This window comes from Diachasma alloeum, unplaced genomic scaffold, assembly GCF_001412515.2.
Source record: "Diachasma alloeum isolate Michigan unplaced genomic scaffold, Dall2.0 Dall_scaffold_00410, whole genome shotgun sequence".
NCBI classification, from domain to species: Eukaryota; Metazoa; Arthropoda; class Insecta; order Hymenoptera; family Braconidae; genus Diachasma; species Diachasma alloeum.
Window position 1 is genome coordinate 583284 of NW_021680549.1, and position 13934 is coordinate 597217.

Consider the following 13934-nt stretch of genomic DNA (forward strand, 5'->3'; position numbering starts at 1 on the left):
ACTGAATTAATTTTTGAGGGGGCGTGTTGGAGTTCACATTCCATGATTACAAAAATTAATTCTATATTTCACAGTATGTTTATATTATTATAAGAGAACATTTTTCTAATCCAAAATTCTGAGAAGAGCGTGGACGAATGTTTGGGCATTTGGTTTTTCAAGTCTAAACATCTGTAAATGAATAGAGACCTTTGTGGGTCTATGTCGCCAGGGTTTCAGACCTCTGGGATCTTTGTTTCTTTAGTTAGTCCATCTGAGGAGCTCAAAGCGTNGTGGGTCTATGTCGCCAGGGTTTCAGACCTCTGGGATCTTTGTTTCTTTAGTTAGTCCATCTAAGGAGCTCAAAGCGTGTGGATGTGTCTTCCTCGTATATAATTTCAAATAAAGAAAAGTTTCAACTCAACCGGATTGATTTTTATCCAAAATCATCCATTTCCAATAAATTGAACTCAGTTTAGGCTCGCCACAAAGGGAAAGAGTTGTTCTTTGTATTGAAAAAAAAATTATTAAATTTTATCAACATTTCACCCCCTCATTAACATTTAAAAAAAAGTCAAAAGTGTCCGTTTTACCCCAACCTTCCCTACTTCAATTGACAAAGTCAAATTTTTTTGAATTTTTCCATATAGCTAGTTAATTGTACTTAATGAAACATGACGCGCGACGGGGTTTCCCTCATAAGGTGATCAATCTAAGGTTAAATGGCGCAGGGTAAGTTTTTGTGCATTCCATTGTTTATAACTATGTTTAAAACGTCATAAAATGTTTACAAAGAATGGCAATCTCCGTTGAGGATTCAACGGAGCGCGGCCGAGCCCGCCCTTTGCCTCGAGTGCCTGCAGTTCGATTTTTACCCGAACGACACCGCTTGTTCGTCACGGGTCGGTTCAATGAAAATGCGGTTGAAGTTTAGTAGGGAAATCCAATTACTGTAGGTTATGTGGAACTAATATAATATTGTTGTAGAATTCACAAATTGTCACTTAAAAAATGACGCTATATCATTTTGGTAACTGTGTAGCGCTAGTTTATGTGCCTTATTATCTGACGTACAAATATTCTGGACTGTAAGTGTTGTATTCCCCTCCGTATTTCCAATCACAATTATCACAATTTTTTCGTACTTCAGATTGAATCAATTTAAATATCCAAATAATGTAGGATTGAAATTTCCAATTGAAACGAATTCGACTCGTACAACTAATATTTCAGAACATTCATGGAGTATTCCAATTGTGATTCCCAAAGGTTGGAACGTTGGGAATTGAATATTGGATATTTGTTTTCTTTGGGTGTGTCATGATATCCATTTTTTAACGTTTAGATCTGAATACGGAGCCTTTTGGAAATGTATACAAGCAGGAGGTATCTACATATTCACACAACTTGTGAAAATGTTAGCGTTAGCTACATTCTTCCCCACAGCTGACAATGTCGGACATGAAGGCTTCCACTTTTTTGGAGTGAGTATTATGAAAATTCAAGTATTTTTTTTCTTGTAAATTCAACTTCTATACTTTGTTAGTTATATTGTTCAATTTTTTTAATTATTCAAGTCCTCCTCAGATCCAATTTTATCTTTTGTTTCTCAATTATTGAAGAACATTTAGAAAAGGGTAAAAATTGCATCAGGAAATTGCTTTCTCCATAGAAATCCGCATGATGATAATGAAAGACAAGTGGACAATCGCATTTTTTTTATAAATGAGTAGTTATTGCCGTTCCATCGATTTTAAATCCTTTAATGAAGTTCAACATTACCTTAACCGTCCTATAATAGTAACCGTCCTATAGTTGATAATGATAATGATAATGATAATGATTGTTCTCTTACGTCTGCTCGTTATGAACATTTTTATTTTCGCATAATCTTTTTCTTCTACACAGAGCGTTTGTTGAAAGATGAAAATCGAAAAACGTTCCTCAATTATGAATAATTTTTTTTACATGCTCCAACTCCCACCAGAGAATCCATAAGCATCACGTGGCGTATTTCGAAACCTTCAAAGTATCCAAAAATTTTCACCAACAGTAGTGGCTGTGGGATCTGTGCAGAGCTCAGTCAATTCGATAAGTCATTACTTATCGAGTGCGGGAAGACCCGGATGGGTGAGCACTGAGCTCCACTGATAGAAAAGATTAGTTATTGTTAACGAATGGATTTAGTTGGAGGCAAGGGTCTATTCGATCTCACCAAATGTTCATTCATTGATAGTTAACAAATGCACATTTGAGGGGCTCTTGATTGACTCGATGTTCACCTTTCAAGTGAACCATTCGTTCACTATTAACGAATATTCATTTGGTCATATTCAACTCCACAATTCGTTAATAGTTAACGAATCTCGTTTGAAATAAATGAGTCAGTCTATCAGTGCACACACTGATTTTCACAGAAACTACTGAGTGGTAGGCACGCCTATTGAAACCTCAATCTGTGTTTATATGCCAAAAACAATAGGCACATTAAGGGTTCAATTGTAGGCCGGCTGCATTAACTCAGGTTTTCCGTAGTTTTCCTGAGCCCTTCTCAGCGCAAATGCAATGCAGATAGCGACAAAATCGGCTTCTGCGACGCCGTTCAGAGTTCTCAAATAATGTGAGCCCCCCGCTAATCTCGTAAAAGTAAACGGAGACCGCCAATATATAAGGGCAATTCGAGAGCGCAGGGGAAAAGGAGGGGGTTCAAAACCCTCACCTTTTGACGTAAAACATCACTTTCTGCTTCTGGATGAAAACTTTGTATTTGTCGGACTTTGACATTTTCTAATTTTTGCTTAGAAATGATGAAGAATGTTATGAAACTTAGCGAAATCATGTTTTTTACAGCATGTCCGTACGTATATGTGTGACAATTTCGGTATTGATTTATTTTTAGAAAATATGGCATAAATACGGTGAAATTCATCAATAAGTATCTGAAATTTTGGCATATGATAGCTATGGTTGAGCTTAATTTTGGCGCTCAGTTTCAGCCCGATCGGTTCAATAATTCCTGACATATAACTTGTTTAATTTCGTTTTTTCCTAATATCTTAGAAACTACTGCACCGACTTCAATTTTTCTTTCTTCAAAATATTTGTCTCGATGGCATCTATCCAGATCAATCAAAATATGTATACCAATTCATACAAAGTTTTCGAGATATTGCCTTTTTTTCAACACAAATCTTCGGTGCACGATAAGGTGAGAACCAAATGGAGATAGAAAATTAAAATGTGGTATGATCTTAGCTTTTATGATACTAAAGGTTGGCATTTTGGACGGGCACCATCGGCCAAGCGGTTCCTGAGATATGCACCCTTTTGTGTAAATATATTTTGTTAAACATGTCACAAACTACTAAACAGATTTAATTTTTTTCACAATACTCACCACTACGGCTTTTACCTAGATCAATTAAAATATCCATACCCTTCATACAAAATTTTTGAGATATTGCCGTTTTTTTCAATTTTCTCATTCTTGCGCGCACGATAACTTCAGAAACAAGCAGAAGTTTGAGCTTATCCGGGAGAAGAGATGTGACCGTCACTTTTTGCGTTATTAGTCCTTTTCTTTTTTTATTTTTACCAATTCCATTGGTAGTAAGCTTCCGAATGGACCCATATCGATTCCCTGTCCTTGTGACAGGTATACAATCATTTATTAAAGTTCTGAAACAATGAACTTGCATCCTATGTATTTTGTTTAACCACATGCGACTGGGTGTCTACTAGAAGATATTTAACCTTAGGTATAAAGCTATTTCATTAAAAGGTTAAATATCTCCAAGACTGCTAGGTCGTTTACGCCTATCCAAAATACCAACCCTCAGTATTGGAAGATAATCATATTAAATGTCAACTTGCTATCTTCATTTTTTCTCAAATTATCGCGCGTATACGAACGAAAAAAATTTTAAAAAAACGAAAAAACGGCAATATCTCGACAATTTTGTATGCATGGGTATAGATGTTTTGATTGATCTAGACAGAAGATGTCGAGACGAGTATTTTGAAAAAAGAAAAAATTAAATCCGTTGAGAAGTTTCTTGGATATTTAACAGAATATATTTACACCAAAGGTAATATATCTTAGGAACCGCTGGGCCAATGTGCCCATCCAAATTTAAACTTGCTATCTCCATTTTTTCTCAATTTATCGCGTTATACGTTTCTTCATGAAAAAATGGAAAAACGGCAATATCTCCAAATTTTGTATTAAAGGGTATATATATATATATATATATATATATATATATATATTGATTGATCTAGATAGAAACCATCGAGACGAGTATTTTGAAAAAGCAAAATTGAAATCAGGTTAGTAGTTTTTGAGATATTGAGGAAAAACAAAATTTAAAGAAGTTGTAATATCTGGATAAATCGGGCTGACTACCAATCGGGCTGAAAGGGCATGCCAAATTTGAGCTCAATCTGTAAGGAATTCTGGCAATTCCTTAGGCGATCCATAGACCATCGAGAACGTCGGATTAAGCGTGAGTCAGACAAAGACACAGAGCGTTTATTGTATATAATTTTTGACAAAGAGAATTTCGTACTAGCTATCTTTCGGTGATCGTTTCACGTTTCGAATATCAATATATTTTGACAGTTAGGTATGATTTTTTTCGCGTAATATTTTTGTGATAGGTGTTAGGAGTTTGAAGAAGTTAGCTATCGGGGATCTAGAGATTTTCGTTGTTTGGGCCAAAATATTATCGAGCTACGCGATTATTGACAGGAATGCTCCCTTACGGTTTAATCTTCGGGGACGTGTGGAGGCCCAGATGAAATGCTGGCGCTCAGTATATGGATTTATCGGGATGAGATAGTTTCAGTTTTGGGTTTCGGTGGAAGGTCACACGGCCAATCGCGACCGTGCAACCGTGTGAATTGCCAAGATCGCTATACATTTTAGTGAATCAAGTTTTGTTTTATGGTGCATTATATGTTCTATTGAGTTATAGTTTCGATGTATCTTGCGTCTCTGCCCCGGTAATCTTTGAGAATGCAGCCCCGAAGAGGTAATGATAGTTAGTGGATCTTATCTGGGCTAATTAGCGCCCTTTTACTCCGTTTTATTTTCTTTTATTGTTTTGGTCTGTTGTCGGTTCAGGTTGAATCGAATTACGCGTTTATGGCTATTAGGTGGACGTGTGCCTTTAGCAGCTTCTTTCTACCTAGCGCTGGACATTTGCCTACGTCACAGCGGCTGATCCCACTATGTGGATATAACGCTCTCGTTCTATCTTTCGGCGTTAGATACTCGCTCTCTTTTCACTTTTGGGGTATAAATTGAGCGATTTTTGCGTATTCGAGAGTTAGTTGGGAAGAGTAGTCGAGAAGAGTAGTCGAGTATTCGAGGAGTCAGTGACCAGCCCTCATCGAGTCCATGGCCTTCGGGCAGAGTGCCTTTGGGCGATGCCCCTCTGGGGAGAATTTTGCATCTAACCAGAAGTTTAGATGAGATTTTGGGTTTCGACTCGCGTTGCCGCATGGGTTTCGTAACCATCCGGAGTTGTGCCGCAGAACTCTTTTGAGGATTATTGTGGAGTTCGATCACTTTTTTTTTGTGCATAATTATGAGAATTTCGCGTTCGGATTACATGAGGATACGGGTGGTGTATTCGGCTGTTCAATTCCGTACGACCTCGGGTCCATTCCATTTTTTTTTCTTATTCGGGTTTTGCGCTGAACGGTGAGAATGTTGCTAGTTAACGCGAGTTGATTAGAGTCGTGATTTTCTCTTTGCGTTGCACATGGACGCGTGTTAGATTTCATGGGATTCGTTTCACATTTAATTCTATTCCGTGGCGTTGGCGACAATTCAAGTCGTAGGAGTGAAGTTCGTGTTAGACATTTGTCCTCTGGCTCTTTGTCTGCTCAATAATTATTGAGTATTGAAGAATATGTTTTTTTTGTGGGATTATTCTGCTCTTACTCTCAGTTTTTTTTGAGATTAGTTGTTTTGAGTTAATTTAGTGTTTCCTTTTCTTTGCTAAATTATTTGGATATATTTTTTGAGACAATTGTGTATCTTTTTCCTATTTTTTTCATGAATATAACATCGGTATATTACACAACATTAACACCGGTGTTTCGAGTTACGTTATTTGTTATTTTTTTTAGCAATACCTATTGGCCCATTCTCCATCCGAACCTACCCCTCTCTCCACAACCAACCCCCTGAGCAGCGCGGACAAGCTATCACCTTCCCCTGGACTCCTTAGTTTTAAGTTTTTGTTAGATTAATGGTTATTTTCTGGTTCCTTCGTTTTGTTTTTCGTTTATTCGATTTGTCGTCTCCGAGGTCAAAGGACGGCTGGCGCCCATCGATAAGTTTTTTTTTTGAGTTTTCTCAGTCTAGGGGAAATGGGGGAGTTGACGTGGTTTTCCAATCCCAGATGGAAAATTCCGTTACAAATCATAGCTATAATGGGCCAAAATTTCATATTTTCAACGGCAAATTTCACCGTATTTATGTTAAATTTTCTAAAAATTAATCACAAAAAAACAAGTGGTCACATATATACGTATAGATATAACTCTGAAAACGTAGTTTATTCACGCTTCATAACATTCTATACCATTTGCATTAAAAATGAGAAAATCGGTCAAAAACAAGGCTTCCATTCTGAAGCCAAAATAAAGATAGCACAAGTTGGAATTTGGTATGATTGTAGCTCTTACAATATCAAAGGTTGGTATTTTTGATGGGCACAATCGGCCGAGCAGTCTCGGAGCTGTTTCACCTTTTGTATTTTTTTTAAGGCCTTTGAGTCCTGGATAGAGAGGATCATGGATTTTGTGAGGTAATATACAGGGGGGTGGGGGAGGTTCATGTTTGTGATGGCTTCTGACGGGAGTTCTAAAATTTTCAAAAAACGTAGTATTTGAATCGCTCTTCATAACGATATTTATAATTTGATAATACAATTCACTCTTGATTCTATCCAATGTCTCATTCCCAACGAATATCGCCAACAGTAATTTTCCGACAATAAAGAAAATACTGAAAATGAAACTTTTATTTCCAGGAATTTTTGAAATACTCGATAGATCTGGCAGATCTCGTAGGAATTCTTATAGTCCTCAACGGAATTCCTGGCAAGGGTCACGCGAAGGTTTTAACTGCAGGAATTGGCTGGGCAGGAGCGGAAGTGCTTCTCACGAGGTTTCTCCTACTCTGGGTGGGTGCACGAGGTGCTGAATTCGACTGGAAGTACATCCAGAAGAGTCTGGAATCAAATATCTCCCTAGTTCAACACATAACGACTGCAACTCTGGTCTGGTTGTGGTCGCGACATGATTTGAAGAGAGGATTGGTTCCTCTGGTGGTTGCAATGCTCTTGCTAACTGTGTACAGGCCACTAATTTTAGACTTGTTGGTATCGTTGTTACTCGCTGGACCCTGGTCGTCACTGCTCATCAAAGCTACAACCACACTCTTCATGGGGGCCATTACATTACATGTGTACGCAGGATTAGCTCATTCGATTGGAATTTTCTAATTTTCTTCTCAAATCATTGCGATATCAATACGTATGCCATAAATGAATGAATTAATAAAATAAGCTTAGGATCAATTGAAGAGTTTTGTGGATAAATTCTTTCATCACCAATAAGTTTATTGAAAATCTATCATAAGGGATGTTCATTCAAAATTGCAAGCACTCAAACAAATTTTGACTTTTTTTCAACTGACACGCAGAATTCTTTTTCGTGTTAATAAAAATTTTAATCCAACAACTCGATTATTCAGAAATGAAATAGACAAAACTAACCGAATGTTGGCATTAGCATGAGTTTACATGAGGTTTGAAGTGTTAAATATCTGCATTACTTGCCTGGGTAGCCGATGTTTTTCCTTGGCTATTGGATTTAATACATTCTTTCCAGTGGATGAATTTTCGATTTGAAAATAAATTCTATAGGAGCCAATAAATGTTTTTATGTCATTTCATCCAAGCTATTGCCGCTAACTTTTCTCAATCACTTTTTGGTTTCATATGTACCTTTATCAGTCCGAAAAATTCGAGAATTTCCTTCGAACATGAAAAAACTCAATGTTGGAAAAATGGATAAACATCACTAATTTGGCACTAGTGGTTGTAGGAGATATCAAATAATAATTTTTTTTTTATTTAAAAAATTATTATTTTATTATTATTATTATTATTATTATTATTATTTTCCTTCAGAATTACTCGTTTATAAAATAATTCGATTTTCAAGCGTTAACCCTCTGATTCGCAATCCTATCCCCACTATCTATGGGGCCCGGACGTTCAACGTGGAAGGGGACAAGTAGCGTGCGCGCGAATAGTACCGTATCACAAAGCGCACGTTTGAATACATGAGTCCCAAGTATAAAAATTTGTAAAGGGAATTTATTGGTAGGTAGGATGGCACAAATTTAAGGAAGAAAAGAAGCAATTTGAAATAAGATATCTCATTGCTGTCAATCTCAAAATCATGAACAGGGCCTCGATTTTCAACAAATGGTTGCACTGGATAGTGCTCAATATTTGAAGAGCATTTTCGTTCTAGTTATTCATCAATTTTTTTCTTTTTCTTTGTTGAAAAAGCATCTGGATTCATTTCACAATTTGAAGGTATCTTTTTTTGTTTCACGTATTTACCAGGACTTCCACATACACTTTTCAATAAACTTTCATTATTTTTGCTTCCGAATGGAAGCATTGCAATCGTTTGATTTTCACATTTTCTAATTTTGCTTGCGAATGATGCAGAATAGTCTGAAACGTAAAAATACGAAGTTTGGGGACCATGTCTGTGCGTGACACTGTCCAGTTGGTGGTCATTTTTTCGTAAATTTGATAAGTAAACGGGAAAAATCATTCCAAAAAGTTTGAAATTTTTTCAGTTAATTGGTATAACTTGAGACTAACTCCATGCCAAACTTTAGCTTGATCCGTCCATTAGTTTTTGAGCAATAGCCATTCGTTTTTTAACCTTTTCTCGCAAATATCTCGGAAAATACCCAACCGATTTCAATATTTTTTTTTTCAAAATATTCAGCATGATGTCCTCTCTCTAAATCAATCAAAACATATATACCCGTCCATACAAAGTTTTTGAGATATTTGGATTTTTCTCTTTTTGACTTAAAATCCTTGTTCGCGCTCTAACTTGACTAAAAATCGAGATATTCGAGATATAAAAGCATCCATTCGGAAGCCTGCAATCAATATATTGATGGCGAGAAAACAATAGACGCCCTACGCAGTAAAATATGTACAGCCGCATGGCTGCAGTCACTTAGTTGTTCCTCTTTCCAGGGGCTGATTGGTTTTTACTGACATTTTTGCTTCCGAATGGAAGCCTTGTAATCGATGATTTTTACGATCTCGTAATTTTGCTTGGAAATGATGTAGAATGTCATGAAACGTGAAAATATGATGTTTTTAGAACATGTATGTATGTATGTCAGAATGTGTATGCCGATTTTTCGGAAATTTTTTATAAATCCCCCCGAAAAAAGGACTAAAGTTTGAGCTAAAAATCTTGAAATTTTGTCAGATAATTGGTATTACTTTGGAGCATTCGTGGGCGCAAGTTCAGCTTAATCGGCCCAGTAGGTTCCGAGATATAGCAATTTATCAAAAATCTTTTTTTCCTTAATATCTCATAAACTGCATGACTGAATTGAAGTTTTGACGGGAAAGTATTCCTTACAATAATATCTATCGAATCAAATCGAAATATTGCTACGTAACTAGGGTCAGTTTGGTAATAATCGGCATTTTTCATTTTCACTAGGAAATCGTTGTGGAAACGATAACTCGCTGAAAATTCAAGATAGGAAGTTGACATTTGGTAGGATTGTAGCTCTTATGATACTACAGAACTGTATTGTTCACGAGCTGAATCGGATAAGTAGTTTAGAAGATATTCAACTTTTTGTGAAAAACTGTTATGCTTAATATCTCCTACTACTGGGCCGATTCACTTTTTTTTTCAAAATGTTTGTCACGCTATCTTTTATCAAGATCAATCAAAATATGTATACCCGCCCATACAAAGTTTTCGAAATATCAGCGTTTTTCTCATTTTTTCATTTTAAAGTTAATGTGGTGTCCATAATACGCGTCAAGCTTGGTCTAGACATCTCAGATTCTGGGTACTAATTTGTATTATGAGCCCACAGTTATGTATAAAATTTTGTGTCAATCGATTCAGTACATTCGGGCATAGAGCAATTTATCCAAAAATCTTTTTTTCTAAAAAATTACACATCGTCATTTTATCAATGATTTTCGTCTCTATATGACTTAAAAAGTCATAACAACAATTTATGGTATTTTGTATTTGATGAAATGTCATAGCTATGACAGAGGTAAAGGTTAAAATTTAATAAAATCGTAGCTCTTATAACATTACAGGATGAAATTGTATAGCTCTGACAGAATCAGAGGTCGGTGTTATTTATTCCCCTTACCAATATGAATAGCTTTTTGAGTAGTTATTAATCTGCGAAATTGTACGGATCCATTTGGAAGCTTATTACCAATGGAATTGGTAGAAAAAAAAAGTAAATGTCACATGGCTTCTGCCAGAAAGGTTTACAACCCTGCTGGTTTCTTTTTTTTATCTCTCATTATTTGTTGTCTATCTATCAAAACTTCTATTACGTATTACGTGAGAATATGCAGAGGGCCCCGATAGCTTTGTAATATTTATAACGGTCCTGCGAAAGGAGTGAGGGAATAATTACATGATCATTTCCTCACTACACATCGCGCGGCGCGCTGTGATTGGCGGACATCACACCGATACGGATTGGTACGGTTTGCGAGTCAGGGGGTTAAATTTTTATATCAAAATTAGTCAATGATCAGGTTTTAGATGAAGATGAATTTAAAAATTTACTGAAAACAACCCTTTATTTACCAATAAATCTAAAATTACAACAAACAGTTTCTGACGAAAAAAATATTAGATGAGATATTTAATCATTAAAGACATGATACCTTTTTATCGCAAATGGATAGAGATGACGAAACTCTTCAACGCAACATCCTCCGTACATCAGTATTCATCAGCACGATGGAACCTGTATGCCAGTATTATGTCGATGAAAATCAATGTGCCCATTGCACCGCGATTTGGTAAAGTCTAGAATTACAGATGCGAGAGGATTACGCGGTGGAGTAATAAAGAGAATATGTTTTCCTCTTCATTCTTTACATTTGGATAAATACTAGACTCCTACATACTAATACTGTACATTCTTCAAGCCAGTGGCTCTTTTTACACTCTGACATGTAGAACTACTATTTCGAATGCAGTAGAAAATATTTTAGAGATATGAATCAATGACTAAGTCTTAGTGAAGTGGTAAGAAGAGACAAACGAAGAATTCCTCACGAAAATTTACATGACTATAGATATCGTGGGAAAGAAGAATTTTTAGAAAATTCATTAGAATTCTTCATATTTTGGAATTTCCCAGAGAATAGCCTATTGATAAGTTCTCCTCAGTTTCTTTCTTCCGAAGAGATTTGCCAAATAATTGACCTGAATTTGTTTTGTCTAAGAACATACTACAAAAATTCCACGGTGATTACTCGAAAAGAATTTTATTGAAAAAATAAAGCAAGATAAAAATAGTAGAAATTCTTTTTTGCAGCTTATAAGATCCCCCTGGAAAAATCTTTTCTAATAAATTTGGCATACTTTAAGACCGATAGAGCATTTTCAAGAATTATTTGAGTATCTGAAATTGAAAAAAAAAGGATACACTTAATCCACAGCTGAGTTTTATGGATTTTGTTGTTCTCGAATTGCACATACTTGAATTATAAATGTAAAATTGCGCGCAATTAATTAAATAATGTATAATTGAAACGGTACATTACAATTGCGTAGAATTTTAATTAATTAGAAGGTGAAAATTGAAATTTCTGAGAATATAGTCTTAATGCAAAACATCGCAGGTGTGAAAAAATGAAGAGACTTAATGTAATCAGTTATTATACAAAATTAATTCTTTTAAAAAAATGCTGTGTCCATGTTAGAATATACCATAAATTTTCGTAAATCCTTTGATTCTAACGATATTTACAAAGCTTATATGCGAGTAGATTCTGCCCTTATCTGCTTTTACCACTTCATGACAGAAATGATCTTTTGAGAATTTTTTTTTGCTCTCTTTGATAAGTTTCGATAGTACCTCCCCTTAGAGACTATCGAAACTGTATAAATTAATTTCCTCTAATATTGAAGACGGGCGAGAGGCTGTGGGAGGCATGAGTATGATTTAGGACGGAGCACACTGCGGTCCTTCATTGGCTCCTTCGGAGGGACTGTCGCTATGGACTGAGCCAGTCTCGCTCGATGAATCTGAGTTATCGTCGTAGGGTCTCATCATGAATCTTGATCTTGTTGATAAGAGGCCCTGAAAAACAGCCTAATAATTAGAGGAATCCAATATTTCTCTTCCCTTCAAATTATAATGTTTGACAATAGAATGATATTTGAGTTCTGCTTCAAGAGTAGGAATTATGAATAATAATGTTCAATTATCTTGGCAGTAAATCTCATTCAGTTATGAATTTCTCACAGAAAAATATTCGTAATGTTTTGCTCTGAAATCACAAGTCATTGAGAGAATTGGAAACATTTGATTAACTATATGTAGGAGGTAATCAATTCTATAAAGGTACAGACAAATGGATGCAAATTTTCTTGCCAAAATTGGGAAACCAAGAACTTGAATACTCTATCTATCGGAAGGGATAGGAACTCGTATAAGAAGGTTGCGGGCCCCGCGGGCCCTATCTCTCCCAAGGAGCTACTGTCGAGTGGCGAAAGAGTTCCCAATAGATATGAGACTTTTTTTTAAAATTGGACCCTTACATCATAATTAAAATATTGGGAAAATAAGTTACCGTGACTCGAATCATTTCACAATTGCAGCAATTCTAAATCATCAATATGTATTATATCAACTATCCACATAATTTTTCCCTCTAGAGTAGAAACAGTTACAAACCATTCTATCAACAAACTCGACTGGGCTATCGCACGCGCTTATGTTTCATCTCTGAGACCCATGAAATTTCATCAACCTGATTGCAAATACATTGCCAAAAGAATGATAACTAGGAGAAAACTCAATCAATGAAGAAGATCAATGATGAGTGAACAATTAATGAGTTATTTTGAATTTTCGATCAATTCTTTAAAATTTTTCGAAGTAACCCGTTGTTAATCCTATTTATGAAGATAGGAAAATGAAAACAAATGGAAATTGATTACTTTGATACTGAAATGCCCGATCATTTTGAAGCGGGGTATTATAGAATTTCCTAGAATTTTCTCGAAAATATGAGCATTTGTTTAAATTCCCTAGAAAACCTGAGAATTTTCTTGAATTTTCTTTGAATGTTGTAAGTGTTCGATTTTCGAATGGGCTCAAATTCACCAATGCTCGACTGGGTGATGTTTCGACACTTATACTTATTCAAGATACAGATAGATCTGATACTTATTCAAGTAACAGATAGATCGATTGACCGAATTGATGGATGAATAAAAAAATATATATTTTTATATTTTTAAAATAAAAAAAATATATTTTTCCAAATGAAAATATTCCAGAATATGTGAATGTTCAACTATTCATTCACACGAATTTAAATATTCCAGATACGATACAATTACGGATGAACGACTGGTCCGATGGTTGAGAAAATTAGAATAGTACATTACGTAACTAGTGCGGAAAGCAGGCGGTTACTCACGAAAGCGGCGCAGCCGCCCGAGTGATACCGCCTGCTGTCCGCACGTGTTGCGTATACTACTTTATATGATAAGTGCGTGATGAAGTTTGGGGGTGGAGGGGGGGCGAGTGGGGGATGTGGGGGGCGAAGCCCCCCACGAGAAAAGTGGGTCCAGGGGGCAAAGCCCCGGTGCGGGGG

At 36.0% G+C, this 13934-nt stretch overlaps 2 protein-coding genes across 3 annotated transcripts in view; one reads left to right on the forward strand and one right to left on the reverse strand.

The window, feature by feature from the left end:
* Positions 1 to 884: 884 nt before the first annotated feature.
* Positions 885 to 7933, forward strand: LOC107042072 (transmembrane protein 147). The gene is made up of 3 exons (XM_015262941.1): positions 885 to 1067; positions 1325 to 1463; positions 7026 to 7933. Exons 1-3 carry the CDS (start codon positions 991 to 993, stop codon positions 7497 to 7499), a joined length of 690 nt encoding a protein of 229 aa, XP_015118427.1. The 5' UTR covers positions 885 to 990; the 3' UTR covers positions 7500 to 7933.
* Positions 7934 to 10876: 2943 nt separating this feature from the next.
* Positions 10877 to 13934, reverse strand: part of LOC107042080 (DDB1- and CUL4-associated factor 8) — a 16932-nt gene continuing 13874 nt past the window's right edge. For both annotated transcript variants that reach the window (XM_015262951.1, XM_015262950.1), the window contains exon 6: positions 10877 to 12409. In XM_015262951.1, the coding sequence (XP_015118437.1) occupies positions 12272 to 12409 (138 nt within the window). In that variant the 3' untranslated portion in view covers positions 10877 to 12271. The remainder of the gene's footprint in view (positions 12410 to 13934) is intronic.

Excerpts from the sequence above, each read along its gene's own strand:
- LOC107042072 (XM_015262941.1), top strand. The coding sequence starts at position 991 with ATGACGCTATATCATTTTGGTAACTGTGTAGCGCTAGTTTATGTGCCT. Across the intron at positions 1,068-1,324 it reads ACGTACAAATATTCTGGACT|ATCTGAATACGGAGCCTTTT; the intron begins GTAAGTGTTGTA and ends TTTAACGTTTAG. Across the intron at positions 1,464-7,025 it reads AAGGCTTCCACTTTTTTGGA|GAATTTTTGAAATACTCGAT; the intron begins GTGAGTATTATG and ends TTTTATTTCCAG.